The 15,923-nt window shown below is 38.3% G+C and overlaps 1 protein-coding gene across 1 annotated transcript; it reads right to left on the bottom strand.

Annotated features, from left to right (window-relative positions):
• Positions 1–596: 596 nt before the first annotated feature.
• KLHL41 (kelch like family member 41) lies at positions 597–14,710 on the bottom strand. Its single transcript, XM_024579898.3, has 6 exons — positions 13,524–14,710; positions 10,023–10,180; positions 9,794–9,901; positions 6,557–6,742; positions 5,067–5,213; positions 597–940 (listed from the first exon to the last, which is right to left on the bottom strand). Exons 1-6 carry the CDS (start codon positions 14,631–14,633, stop codon positions 829–831), a joined length of 1,821 nt encoding a protein of 606 aa, XP_024435666.1. The 5' UTR covers positions 14,634–14,710; the 3' UTR covers positions 597–828.
• Between the last annotated feature and the right edge of the window lie 1,213 nt (positions 14,711–15,923).

Below are 15,923 nucleotides of genomic sequence, written 5' to 3'. Positions count from 1 at the left end.
TATATACCAGAAAATGGGATAATGCGGTCACCTTTCTTTCAGAAATTTGCAAATAGCTTTCTTGAAAAGTATAGATAAACCACTGAGTACATCCATACCACCCACTACGTCACTTCAGCCTCTGCAGTTTCAGGCTCCTTCCCCGCTGTCCCAGCACAGATACTTTAGTTAATGGCTTGAAAACTGTGATTGACTGGTTTTAAATTGAAAATAAAAATTGATTTAAATCACAAACAGTATACCAGTGTCAGAAAAAGAATGGAGAAAAAAAAGACCACTTGAATTTGACTGCTTTTACTTAGAGAGTTTTCCCCTTTAAATGAGACCCATTAATTATACTCCTTAAATAGCATTTCTAAAGTCTCATGGCATGTAATCTTTAATATGATACACAGAATTCTTGTTATTTTGAGGCGTGAGGGAAGGCTTTTGATGTTTTAAACATTTTTTAAAATGTAGATGAACATATTTCATTCTTCAATTTCATTTGTAATAGAAAACATGTAAAGTTACCCTACCAATACAAAGGAAAGGATTCGCAACTCAAATTTAGGAACCTGCTTTACAATTAATTGAGTGAGAGATCTCGAAAGAAATGATCTGTTCAAGTTAATATTTAATTTCTCATTAGAAAATGATTTTAAGCTCTGATCATTACATTAAAGATTCAGGGACTTTGAGGTTTGATACCCACTGGTAACATCTTGGACAGTAACTTATTAAATAATTTCTAAATGAATCTCTATAGGCTTTTAAAAAACAATAAATTAAAGCCCTATAATCCAAACAAGCCACCTCCCAATCTATTGCATTTTTTCACCTTCTTGTTTATAGCTTAGACAGTTTGAAGAGATTTAGCCGTGTTGCGAGGCAACTAGCTCCTGAAGCATAACGTATTTCCTTCAACATCCCAGCCCATTCCTTTTTATCATCTTCATACCTGTTGGAGAAAAAAAGTAATCAGTAAGCAGTTTTTATGTAGGTAGTTCTTATGTGTCAAATATACAAATGTGGATCTTCGAGAAACCCTGCTGGTCCTCAGCCAGAGGAGGATGCCCCTGACTGCTGGAGAATAACTCTCAAAATAGGCATCCTTTGAATGAGTATGCCTGAACTATGGCCACGGTATTTAATCTGGATGCTTAAGCAGTTAAGCTTCCTCTGGGAATTAGAGACAGTCCAGAGATGAGGAGTAATATACAGGCAATTAATCATTCACTTTTGGACTGATAATTATGGCTGGTCTTTATGAGTCAAGGCCAACAGGCTCTACCTTAAGGGTAAGAATTGGGACGAGCCAGGCCCATTAGTTGCCTTGATTATAATTTCAATCATTCTCATACACTAGTGCCCAGCACAGAACCTGACACTAGTGGTCACTCCATAAAAATCCGTTTTCCTTCCCCCTTACTGTCCTGTGTGAATACTACTCTTAGCCTGCACTTGACATTAGGTAAGATCTGGTTGTCCCCTTTGAGTACTCAGGGTTATAAAAATAACAGACAACTTGAATTCCTTTGAAAGGATTGCCTCTCTGCCTGGCGCCCGAAATGCTCCTCTTCCTTTGCATGAGGAACTCCTAATGCTGCTTTCCCTCTGAAGCCTTTCTTGCCTTCGTCAAACAGTTCGTTGTTTTCTCTATACATTGTCCTTTACATAGTATCTATTATAGCAATTACTCTTTAAAAAAATTATTTATTTTTAGAGAGAGGGGAAGGCAGGGAGAAAGAAAGGAAGAAAAACATCCATGTATGAAAGAGACATCGATCAATTGGCTCTCCCACACCCCCAGCTGGGGACCTGGCCCACAACCCAGGCCTATGCCAACCATGAATGGAACTGGCCACCTTTCAGTTGGCGGGTCAATGCCCAACCCACTGAACTTACACACCAGGCAGGGTGCAGTTACTCTGTTTTAATTTTCCCCCCTCTATTATGTCCTCAACAAGCTCAAAGGTGTTTGAGGACAAATAATGTATCTTATACACCTTATTCACTCCTCCAGAAGCAGTCATTACTTGGCATAAGGAAATAACCTAAATCATTCTATGATGAATGAGATTTAAATTTTGCTGATACCTATGTAAGGGATGGACTATCTGAATTTTTTCAGCCATCCAAATATACTATATTTTGCCATGTATAATGGACACTTTTTTGCCCAAATTTTTGAGGGGAAAATAAGGATGCACATTATACATGGGTATAATGATTAGATACCATGGGAATAATAACCCCGTGTATAATGTGCACAAAAACTGGGTGTACATTATACATGGCAAAATATGGGTAATTCTCAACAGTTGTACTGTGCACTGAGTGATTTTTATGTAAAGAAAAGTAGGCAGAAAAATATTTTACTACTAATAAAGGGAAGAACCTTAATTATCTAAACAAGATTTGGGCCAGCAAATTAACAGATAACATTTTTAATGACCTAATGAAAAGGTGACCACATTGAAGCAATAGGAGGTGGAGGTTAATTGAGGCTGAAAAGGTTTGCTTCCTGGCAGTTACAGTTTTACTTCCAGCTTGGCCAATTCTAAGTAATGCAGTGACTTCAAGAACAAGTAGAAAAATTAATTTCTTTGACACATAGCAGTGAGAGGGTCCATACATTTAGAATGCGGTATCCTGATAGTTCTCCTCTCTTTACATCTCTGCTTGTGTGAATATTCACTTGGAAGCTGAGAGCAAGTAGGCAGCCACTTTTCTATTGGTTAGTGGCTTTCAACCAAGTCACACAGGCTGCTGGGCTGCACCTGCACACTTTGAGTAGGTCTGGGGTGAGGCCTGAGAATTTGCATATTGGGCGAATACCCAGGTGCTGCTGATGCTGCTTTGGGAACCAGTGCCGATCATTGGTTCTCAAATTTGACTGCACATTGGAACCACTTGGGGACATTAGAAATATTGATGCCTGGGTTTCAACCCTGATATTGAATTATCGGTATTGGAGTATGGCCTGGGTATGAGGATTTTTTAAAAGTTCCTCAAGTGATTCTAATAAACAGCAAGGTTTGAGAACACTGTTCTAGAAGGTATTACCCAAATGGGAAATGCCAGTACCTAAGTTTAAAATTTTACAGCCAAGCAGATAGTGATGAATGCCCCTCTCGCCTTTCCCCAGTCCAGTGGCTCCCGAACTTGGTGGCACATTAGATTCATTTGGGGATCTTTTGAAAGTTTCAAAGCCCAGACCATACCTGAGACCAATTAAATCACAATCAATAGAGAAGTGACAGGGCACCAGTATTTCAGACGCTCCCTAGGTGATTCCAGTGAGGAAGCAAGCTGGGAACCACTGCCCTGAGTGTAAAATGAACCATCGTCAGAGCAGACGCCTCTTTCAGGCTCCCCTCAGCAATGTAAGGGCTGCTTTTAGCAGGAGATGCTGCCTACAACTTCCTGCTGAAGCAACTTGGCTTTTGACCACCTTTAGGAACCAGAGTGGCGCGTGTGGAGTTCAGCTTGTGATGGCACCCTCCTTAACATCAGCAGCTGCACATTGGAATCACCTGGGAAGATTTTAGGACCTAGTGATGCCCAGACCCTACCTCCAGAAACTCCGATTTAATTGTTCTGTATTAAGGCCCAGTTACCAGAATATTTTAAAAGCATCCCAAGTGATTTTAATGTGCAGCCAGGGTTCAGAATCGCTACCTATTCATTCTTGGTTCCTACCCCTGTTTTCCAAAACCCCTAACCTCTCCAATCATTCATTATTCCATCCTTTTATTCTATTGCTTCTACACTTTCCCCATCTCACCCTCTTGCCAAGTCAAGCCTCTTTCCTTCCTAGAAATCTTCCGTTTCTCTTCCTCCCTTTTTTTGTGTGGTGGGGGAATGAGGGGTAATAGTTAACTTTCCCTTACAGCCACTCTTTTCTTGCTCTGTACACAGCTAGTTACTATTACAATAATGTAAGGACATGATGGATGCACACAGTGTTTGGTTAAGCTACTGGCCTTTTAGCCTTCCAGTTCAGCAGCTGGGAGTAAGGCATGCACTTGTCCAGGTGTAGAACAAACAATATCTACTTTTCACTTTCAGGCTTAGTGGTATGCCTTCACTGATCACTCTAACATAGCTGTATCCATAGACATAAACATGCAAGTAAATCACCTGGGAATCTTGTTAAAATGCAGATTCAGGTTAAGTCTGGGTGGGGCTCGAGATTCTGCATTTCTAAGAAACTTCCAGGAAATGCCAACACTTTCAGTCCTAAGGCTCCGGACAACCTGGTGACAGGCCAGGGAAGGGCATCCGGACTTGGGAGTAGGAACTGGCCTTCAAGCTGAGAGGGAAAGCACGAATTGGGCAGTGTCTGGATGAGGGTGCAGCATGAACTCACTTAGGCTCACCTCAGGCAACTGATACCTGCTTCCTGAAAACTCAGAGCCGCAAGCACAGTGGCTGGGGGGGAGGCAGCAGGTGCAATTCAGCAGACGCGGTTTCCCAAAGGTGAGCAGACACACACACCCCATTCACCCTGCCCCTGACGCCCGTGACTCCGCGTGACACAGCTTACACTTACCTGGGAGGTGAAGTGGATTTCTGCGTTTTACTCTTTTGCTTTCTAAAAAAGCTTTTGTAACTGAATTCTCAAAAAAAATTGTGAAACCATTTAAATTCGATTTAAAATAGAATTAATGAATTTATGGAAGGCTCAGGAGGTTAAATATTCCTCCAGAACTCTGTTTTCTTAGGAAGTTAGAGTACTGTCTGGTAGAAAGGTAGGTGGTTGGGAAGCAGGCTCTACTCTACGGATGCCTGCAGCATTGTACTTGCAGAGCTGGAATGGAGCTGAAAGGGTCCGCAGCCCAATTTTCAATTAATTCATGAACAGGCCCCGGTAAGTTCTTTTCCAAGGTCACAGCTAATTAGAAGCAGTATGTGATTCAGTAAGTAGCACGTGCAAAAGTTCAATGAGTTTCCAAGGGTGTACCACCAATGAGTAACTGACATGTTGGGAAAGTCTGGCTTACTGTTTACTTAAAAATTTGTACTTTATCCATGATCACTTATCTGATTTGGTTCAGAAAATTGGAGTGAAGAAAACTTACTTCCATATGTCATTGACTTCAGTGGGTGCAAACTCTTTGGACTCCAGCTGAATCATGGCAAATCCACCAATGGCGTACAGGGATCCGGCCAGGTCGACCAGGCTGATGGAACTTCTTTCTTGGGGAAATTCGGTCATTACATCCCATCTAGGAATTATTGAGAATGTAGTCAATGTAAAACTTAAAGAAATGCCAAATACCGACCGATTATAGGTAATTATAGTAAAGAAATTCAAGTAGCATAGGCACCCAAAATTAGAAGGTTAAGTTTGCTATTAGAAGCTATCTAAATAGTATTCCTTTATTTGAAAGATGCAACCAGATTAGCTATAAAGCTCTCAATATGACAAAACTACTTATAAAAACAGTATATGTACATTGTAGAAAATATGGGATATACAGAATGTATAGAAGAAAACAAATATCCCCTATGATCATACTGCCCAGACATTATCATAAGCGACATTTCAGTGTCATTTTGTCATTTTTGTAAAAGCATAGATTTAAACATAAACATTCATCCATACATATGAACAAAACAAAGAAAATATTTACAGTTTTGTGTGTGGCTTCTTTAACTTTCTATATCATAAGTTTACCGATGGTATATAGTTTTCAAAACATGATTTTTAATGATTGTTTAAGTCCTCTCCATAGAAGTTCCTTGTATTATAATTTTCAGATAATCAAGCATATATGGTTTCTTTAAAAAATAATTACAGCACTCCAATTTTTCCTCATTGCTAAACTAGGAGTATAAAAACTATATGTAATTCAGATGTGTGAGCTCAAAATTTTGAAAAAGACATTTTATATAAATATTTATCAAATATCTTGAATTTATTGGGGTGACATTGGTTAATACAATTATATAGGTTTCGGGTGTACAACTCTATAATACATCATCTGTATATTCAGCACCCTGTCAAGTCTTCTTCCATCCTCATTTCCCCCCCATTTACTGTGTTCCACCTCCCCCCACTCCCTCAAATATCTTTTCACATGAACTTTAAACCAATAAAGGCTTAAAAGTGAAAAATGTAAGAATATTATAAAAAGCATAAAGAGCTACACTGAAGCATTCTCGCTTTACACACATCACAAACTGAGATGGAGGTCTTTTCATCCTTGAACTGCCTATTTCAAATCAGATTTCAGAGACAAGTGTGTCCCCCTACGTGCAGATAATCGTTCCGAAGTGCTAACTGACTACCTTTGCATGACTAAATTCACAAAGTTAACGAGTACAAATTAAGCACTCCAACATTACCTGCAAGGTCATGTGTTCCAGGTTACAAACACACGCAGTGCAGCCAAATGTTAGGCATTTTACACCCAGTAACAGGAAAACAAACCCAGATGAAGATATTTCCTCTTTAATCCTTACCTTCCTGTCCTCCTTTCCCCATGTCCTAATTAGAAAGCTTAATATTTATCTGAAATTAAGATGTATAGTGATTCCTGTGCTGTAGTAAGATACAGTAACTCACTTATTGGTTGTGAGGTCAAGAGCTTCAACCGAAGCTGACAGACCGTCTTCGGTGACGCCTCCCGCAACCACGATCTTGCCTTTGTGGACGGCCACTCCGAACATGGAGCGGGGCGTTTTCATTGGAGGCATATCTTTCCAGTCTCCTTTTTTGGGGTTGTAGATAAACACTCTGTTCGTACACTTTCTGTAAACATACAAGACAACAAAATGGCCCCTTTAGAACCATTTTTTTAAATCCTCACCCGAGTATACATTTTTACTGATTTTTAGGGAGAAGAAGGGAAATAGAGAAACATGAATTGGTTGCCTCCCAAACGCGAGGATCAAATCCACAACCTAGGCATGTGCCCTCACCGGGGATCGAACCCACAACATTTTAGTGCACAGAACGAGGACATTCCAACAACTGAGCCACCTGGCCAGGGCAAACCTTCCTTTTTTGAAAGAAGCAACTTCACTGGTCATCTAGCTTCTCATATGAAATATGTGGTATAGCAGAGGATCAAAAAGAACCCCAAAATACTCTTTTTAAAAACTTAATTTATTTTTCCTTTTTATTGAATTTATTGGTGTGTTACTGGTTAACCCTAAAGTATTTCTTTAAAAGACTTTTAAATTTTTATTTTTAAAGAGAGCGGAAGGGAGGGAGAAAGAGAGGGAGAGAAACGTTACTGTGCCAGATGGATCAGTTACCTCTCACACGCCCCCAACCTGGGACCTGGCCCACAGCCCAGACATGTGCTCTGACTGGGAATTGAACCGGCAACCTTTAGGTTCTCGGGATAGTGCTCGACCCACTAAGTCATACCAGTTAGAGCCTTTAAAATGTTCTTAACCTGAACATATGCCACCAAGCAAAGGACAATTTCAAATGTGAGAACCAAAACTATTTTATGACTTAATTATACTACTGGAAAGTAGGGTACCTTTATTTTGGCAACTGCCTAGAAACCCATGCAAAGTAGGTTTTAATCCTATTACTACATTTAATGGAAGACATGCATAGAGGAAAAAAAAAGATTAACCCTTTACTGTGCCTCAGTAACAAAAATGTTTATTTAATTATTTGAATATCCTAGGAATTAATCGATTATCTTAAAAATAATTAGATGAGAATGTGCCTATTTTAACTTTAACTATGTAATAAGATGGCTCATTTCATTTTAGTCTACCATTAATATTACAATGTATTTTAAGAACTCTGAGACTACAGATGAGACAATGAGAACAGTTTTATATGCTAAATGCTACCAGAAACGCCTGGGCTCATCTGAATTATTATTCTTAGTATGTTCCTTATGTTTCCTTAAAGTTATCCATAATTCACTGAATTCCAAATAATAAGTGATTAACTGGATCTATTTGGTAAAGCCAAAAAGCAAACAAATAAAACTCCTGCTTTTTGTGAGGACAGTTTTTTTTTTCTTTAGTCATATAAAAGACCAGACACCCGGAGTAGAAGCATGTCCTCTAATATTTGACTGTGACTATTACTCTAAAACTTCCTGATTAGAACATGTTCTTCACATTCAGTGGTGATGACTAGTCCAATTCAGTGCTAACTTTTATTTATTTATTTTTTAAAGATTTTATTTATTTATTTAGAGAGAGGGGAAGAGAAGGAGAAAGAGGACGAGAAACATCAATGTGTGGTTGCCTCTCACACACCCCATACTGGGGCCCCAGCCCGCAACCCAGGCATGTGCCCTGACCAGGATTCAAACCAGTGACCCTCTGGTTTGTAGGCCAGCGCTCAATCCGCTAAGCCACACCAGCCAGGGCTCAGTGCTTATTTTTAGATAATGACTCAATTCAAAGTTCTTGACTTTGGCGTTTGTCAAGCAATGTCTTGGTTAATCGTATTCTCAAGATTAATATATTCTTACTGACAAGACCTGTATGCTTCTTACTGACATATCAATTTCCTGGTTACTAATACTACTTGAAGGAAACAATTTAAATCATTTGGCAGGGTCATTATGTTTCCAAAATCAGAAGCTGCTTAATAGATTTTCCATTTCATTTACTCAGGAAAAAATGCCCAATGTAAGATTTTTTTTGCTACAGAACTTTTATATCACAGGCAGTAGATTTGACATCTAATCTTGAACAGAAATTTTGGTCCTCCAAAGATGATTTTACACTGAGTGAGTTTATAATATGGCCTCTTTTAAATATTCATTTGATGGTAACAGCTAGGATTAAGGCTTTCAAAATTTCAGAATATTATCTTTGAATGTAAAACTATTGTATAAAAACTCATTGCTTTTTCAATCACATTTTCTGTGCTGTATTTGTCATTATAACTGAATACTAACCATTAATTACTAACTCCAGAAAATAGAGTTCTTTACTTCTAGCACATTTCTGTTTTACTCTCTTTTCCTGTTTTGCCTTTATAATCTTTAATTCTGGCTCCCTTTCCAGGGTGGGGCATCTCTATTAATTAACCTGGAAAAATGATGACAAACCCAATTAGAATTTTCAGGAGCAGGAAATTAGTTCTCACTATTCAAACTGAAAATCTTCATTTTATCAGACAAGCTAGCAGCTTAGCTGACTGATTTCTAGAGCACTCTGAACTCAGTTCTCCCTGCGAGTTATATTTTTCTTCATTACTGATCCCTCGAGAAGTGCCTAGAAATCAAGCCAGGTTTATATATGAAACTTCATCCTGTTTTTGTCACAAGCAACTGGGCACTAGTGGGAATACCAAGGTTACATATTTTGAAAACCACTTCTGCTCAGGAGTAAATAAGTGAAACATTGCTAAAGAAATAACTCCTATTTTCAGTCACCGTGTTTTCCTGTTTTAAAGGCACCTATCTCAATTCTCTAAATGTAAAGTGAAAATCCATGGTATTTGTATGCACTATTGTTAGTAATTGTATTTTAAACACTAAATTAAAAGGTACACTTATGACTAAATGAATTTTTAAAATCCCATTGGTTTTAATGTAAAATATAGTTATAAGTTAGCTAAAAAAATACTTGATTATGTTCCTAAATGCTGTTTTTCTACTGTAAGAATGCTTATGTTGGAGGTATTATGAACTTGTTTATAATATACTATAATAACTTTTCAAATTTTTATTTTAAAAATTTATTTCCAAAAAAATTATGGGTGAGAAAGAACCAAGTTCTATTTCAGTAGGTAGATTTAAATGAAAAGAGGAAGGAAAGCTTGTAATGAAAACTCATCTGGGTATAAAGCACAAGATTTCAGGGCACTTACTTGTCATCTGTCTTTCCTCCTAGACAATATATCATCCCCTTGTGTGAAACCACATTGTGGCCGTAAACTTTGATAGGAAGTTTCTTTACTTCATTCCATTTTGCAGCCCTAAAGTCAGAAGATGATAGAATTCAGATGTGTTCAGTAAAGTCCAGAGTCTAATAGTATGAATGTTACAGGCACTCATATGCCTGAATGCTTAAGACATGAGAATGTGGTGCCGACTTACACAGGATCGTAGCATAATACTGAATCCAGCGAAGCCTCTGTTTGAAGGTCCTTGCCTGCAACTACGTAGATCTTGTCATCTGCCTCTCCCAGACCGAACAGACACCTCGCTGAAGGCAGAGGCGGAAGTCCAACCCACTCAGATGCTACGGTATCGAGCTGAAAGAAAGGGTACGTGAGGAAATGCGGAGCTTGTACCAGGAAATAGGCCATACTTTGTGTTGTTTAGAATTCACTGAGAGAGTCAAGGATCTTGTAAGTAAAGTAAAACCATAACCCGAAAGTATTATATTTTACCCAGAATTACATAGAAACAACGAGAAAATCTACTTGTTTACCAAAATAGCTGAAAGTACTAAAATGTTCAGGACTTCAAGAAAGGAAAGAGAATTAAATGGTCATAAGAGTTAGAACTGTGAAGTTTTTGTCAAATTAATTCTTAATTAATCCATGTTTCCTTGTTCAGGTTTGAACAAGGAATCATAATGCCTTCAGGACACTGGGGAGAGAGAGGTTTTCACTGCAGGGAGGGTCACAGTATGTGAATGATCCCGGCATGCTATATTTAACATGCTCCCCACGCTGGCATCTGGGACAGCTGGACCTGTCGCTCAGACCACAGACAACGGACACATTAGGCAGTCTCTTCTTGCCTTCAAAAACTCTTAGATTTGCTTTATTACCTTATGATACAGGCAGGTGTTATAGCCTATTACCTCCTCGCCTTCTGTTGAGAGACTTTGCTGTCCCACTTATTTATACATTCATTGGTTGATTCTTGTATGTGCCCTGACTGGGAATCAAACCTGCAACCTTAGGCATATCAGCACGACGCTCTAACCAACTGAGCTTTCTGGTCAGGACATACCCTGCTGTTTTTAAAAATTTATATTAGGATGTAACTTTGCTTATCTTTGCTATTGCCAGTTCTGCAAGCCTAAGACAGCCCTGTAAGTGCCCATGCCCTGGGGTAGGTGATTCTGGTATGTCTGACATCAGTTTCAGCTTACTACTAGTATCACAACTTACTATTGGTAACTTTACTATTTTCCACTTTGCATTTAGGACACCAAGGCACAAGAAAACTGCTGTCTGCAGGGAGTGCAGTCACAGATTGGTTGCACTCTCTAGTGCTACTTCTATATAGAAGAAGAAAAAGGAATAAACCCATTATCATTGGATACCAACAACAGATGCAGATATTAAAGGCTGTGGTATAGGAGGGGTCCCTGTGGAAGCCTATCTACACCTGTTCTAGTAACCTTGGTTAAAGCGAAGCACTCTTTAAGACTGATGAGATGAGTGGTTTAATCATTAGCTTCGCATGAACTAATTTCAATATCTAGATTGTGATCATTGATGTTTTCATTTTTGAAAAAAATCCTTTGATCAAGAAAGTGGTGTGTAGTATAGTAGAAATAATAATGAACATTTATGGGTTTTGACTCTGTGACTAAACGCCTTACACATATGATCTCGTTTGGTCTCCAGGACAGGGACTTTTTTATCTCCATTTTACAGGTGAGGAAACTGAGGCAAAGAAGGGTTAAACAGTTTGCCCAAGCTCACAGAGCTTTTAAGAGATATTCAAATGCAAGCATCATAAATCCATAGTTTTTGTTTCAGAACTGGAGCAGAAACCATTATAGCCCCACACTGACAGGTCTCTGCCACGCTCTACAGAGCTGTCTGCTTCCCGTAGACCCCTAATGGGGCACTTCCTGCCGCAGGTGAAACAGCAGACTGACTGCCAGACTCAAGCTGTTTAACCACTACGGCCCCAGTCTCCTCATCCTTAAAACTAGAGTTTGGACCTACGTTGTTTTAAGATGTGGTGCTGTTCAAAGATTTGATGAATCTATTAAGCCTGTGAAAAAAACCTCTCTCTTAACTATGTAAAACTTCTCATAATCTATATGACCAAAGGCCATAGTACTCCCAACTTAATACATTTTAATAAATGTCACCAAGAAGAAAAATGCAAGACTTAAAATTCTTATACCTATATTTCCTTTTTAAAATTTTTAAATTTCATTTTATATTGTATTTTTCATTACCATTTATCTTCCCCTTTCCACCTCCACCCACCCCTCCCCTCCACAATCACCACATTGTTGTCCAGTGCGTGAGTTCTTTTTTTTTCTTTTTTGCTTCGTCCCTCCACCCCTCCAAACCCCTCATACCTATATTTTCATATGACTCATAGCCCTCTTTTATGATCAGGTGTTTTTATCCTGGCATTTTGTGGTACTATTGTGCCTTTTAAAAGGAGCAAGGCATGGACCATGACAGGGAGTTGACCCTTTCCACTTCGTATAACTGTTTTTGTGGCTATAAAGACAAGCGGGCTTCTGGAGCCAGAGCGAGAGGCTGTGTCGTTGAGAGTAAGGCAGTAACAGCGAAGAACAGGACAACGGTACGGCTGTAAGTTCTCATTGGATCTATGATTTCTGGGTATCTGTCTGTGTTTTGAAATCATTTTTACTTCCTCGATAGAATTATTGCCTTTTAAATTGAATATGCCCTTTTTGAAATGTATCTGAATTTAAAATTAGGGCTCAGAAAATTTTCTGGCCCATGTTCACATACTTACGATTACAGCTTCTATTTCATTTTTATATTTTGTAGTTAACATTTTTCAGTGGAACTTTGAAAATTAAGAAGCATGATTAACATGTATTATTAATTTTCAAGATTAGAAAAAGCTGGTTAAATGTAGTATTTTGTGAATATACAGCATTCACCACTTTGAGAATACACAGTTACTGCAATGTGACATTCTACACTTATCTCTGGTGTTTCCAACTCAAGTGCCCAGGAATCCCAGGCCATGACTAGGTATGACCTAAGCAAACCCTTTGAGCTAGCGGTAAGCTACAAAGCACTGGGATTGGCAGCCACTGATTCCTTCATAAACTGATAAAGCACAATGCGTTGGTGATATGAAACAAACTCCCTTCAAACAAAGTACAAAGATCCTATTAGTTCAGAATTTGTTTTCTTGGAAACTTCTGTGATTTCACAAAACAGACTAAGTTGTAATAATGACTAAGTACAACTTGATCCAAATAGATGTGATAATTTGTCATATATAAAAAATTACCATATTGTAAATAAAAATTTCTAAATATTGTTAATTCAAATTAGTGACATTTGTGCAGGCAATTTTTCCTAGAAGGTAATTCAAAGTGTGTGAAATATATATACAAGTTCTTTTCATGTTCAACAAAATGGTATTATGGGCTGTAACCATAAGTAAGAGATAAAATGCTACCTCCAAGAACTTCAAATCAGTTCAAGGAAACTTGGAAAAAGGTAGAAAGTCTGTATGATTATAGCTTTTGGGGGGAATGGAATAGGACATCAAGCAGAATAAAATGCAAGCACCCTGCATTTCACTTGCGAATTATTTAGAATAAAATAATTTGCAAACCAGCTAACAGGACAGTGAGTAATAACCTTTCTTTTATGTCTCTACTTATGTTAAAATAGCCTTTCTTACCTGGAAGAAGTAAGACTGTAGAGGCTGATCCTTGTTTTCCTCATCCACATAGAGTCCCCCTACCACGTATACCTGATTTTGTTGGGTAACGATGCTGGAATGATTTCTGGGGATCTGTTCGGCCAATGCAGTAAGGTAGCATTCATTTTCTGTGGGATCATAAGCCACTGCAGCTGTGTCATTGACCAAGAGAATGAGGTCTTTGACAAACATTCCATGCCTGGGAATGTCGTTCAGGTAACCGGGGAGTAAATCTTCATCACCAACATCTCCATTCACCTCACCAGCCCCAGCCTTCTCTGCGTTTTTGCTGGGTTCTGGGAGCTTGCCTGCGAAAGCATCTTTGAGAACCTTGATTTTTTTCTGGAGTTCTGGGTTGCTTTTAATTATATCATCTTTCTCAACATGATCTTTAAAATATTTTTCTGTCATAAGGCGAAAACGGATACAATCAAACACTTCATTAAGGCTTTTAACCCTGTTTTCTTTGTCTGTTCGCACCCATTTCATCACTGCCTCAAATACTGCTTCTTCTTTTTCTATGTTTAGACTGTCGTTTGAAATGACGGAGATCAGCTCCTGTGGAGACAGTTGCATGAAGTCCTCTTCCTTACAAATCTGTGCAAAGCGATCGGACACAAATTCCCGGGCAGAGATGGCGAGTCTTGGGCAGTCAAGGAGAAGCCCTAACCTTAGGATGGCTAGACAGTTACCAGGAGCCAGTCTCTTCTGAAGATAAGAAACACAGACAGTGAACACAGAGGGGATCTGAAAGCGGCTGGCCAAGGCGAAAATGTCTTGCACGTTTCCATCATTGAGATCAATACTGGCCGAGTAGAGGTACCTGATGATTAAATCCAGTACGGCAGCATCCACATTATCGAGTACTACCTCCTTTTTTTTTGCCTCATCAATTTCAGATAAAAAATACTCACGGAAGTAAGGACTACAAGCTGACAAAATCAATCTGTGGCAAGGAATACTTTTGTCACCAGCTTTTAGGGTGCAATCGATGAATTTTTTCTCATCCAGGAGATCTTTTAGACCATCCTGAAGAAGGGTGGATTGGTAAAGCCGCAGCTCCTCTGCGAGTTCCCGCTGGGAATCCATTTTGTGAGCAACCTGGGTAAGGAAGGGGACACTGAAGGCCTTAGCTCCTCGCAGCACACAGGTCTAGCTGTAAAAAGGCAGATCAGTGTGCTTTGCCCAGCTTGTAGCCTGTGCAATTCAATCCCACCAGCTAAATATAGATACCAGCTCTAACAACGGGAATTTAGGAGCGCCAGTTTGGAAAGAAGAGTTGTTCCTGCAGCTGTTAGAGATTGAAAGGGACAACTGAAACTTTTTATCACTAAGGAAACAGCTAGGAAACAAGAAATTTAAATGAAGTGGGAAGCTTTAAAATATATAAAGCATTAGAAGATATACTAATAAAGGCTACCAAAAGAAAGCATTTATTGAAGTAACAGAAAACTGAATCATAAAAATGAGTCAGTCCACTAAAAACGGTCCAGGGGCTGGCTCCTTGGCTATTTGCACTAATGATGCAAAGGTCAAGAATATGAGGAGAGTCGATTTGAATACTCATAAGCAATATCCCCTTTCCAATAGCTGTTACAATGTTTTATTTTTAACTTAAAACAATGAGGTATGTAATTTCATTTTGGAAGTAGGAAACTTAAGGACTTCTACTTATGTGTTATAATTGTAGTTGTTTTGGAAAAAACTTAAAAATAATACCCTCATCATAATTGAAATAATAAATAAAGAGAAACTGTTAATTTTTTAAGATACTCTAAGTTATCTTTAGTAAGTGAAAAAATTTTAATTAGTATTTAATTAAATTTTAAAATTATCTTATTCACACCCTGCCTCACTCTACAAAGTATTTGGTGTGGCAGACAATAACAATACAACAAATAAAAGGAATCAAAATCAGAAAGAGAAAGAAAGAAATAGTTTCAAGTAAATACTAAGGAGATGAAAACCCACACACAGACAATAGGGTCACTAAAGATATCCTGTGATTTAAAGTGTTTCAGATGATCTTTCATTAAAGAAAACGTTAAGAACAGATGTAACCCATGAGAACAATGTTATCAACAGAACATAGGAAGAAGTGCCACATCACCTGTACAATTTGGAAAATAGGTCTTATACATGAAAAAGAAAAAAAGAATGTATAACTGGAACCATAATTTAAGTTGTTGATTATAATAAAACACCATATTAATTATGACATGTAGAAGGTATGATTTGGAAGAAAATTGATCTTTTGTTTATACACAGATAGCATCATATAACTTGTTTATGAAATATTTTATTACAAAATTATATTGTCACATTTTCTGAACTCAGAGGGGCTGTAGAAATACAGTAATTTTTTTTATCTTTAAAGAA

Source organism: Desmodus rotundus, chromosome 2, assembly GCF_022682495.2.
Source record: "Desmodus rotundus isolate HL8 chromosome 2, HLdesRot8A.1, whole genome shotgun sequence".
NCBI lineage: Eukaryota > Metazoa > Chordata > Mammalia > Chiroptera > Phyllostomidae > Desmodus > Desmodus rotundus.
The sequence above is the reverse complement of the archived record's forward strand: the minus strand, read 5'-3'. Positions and strand labels throughout refer to the sequence as shown.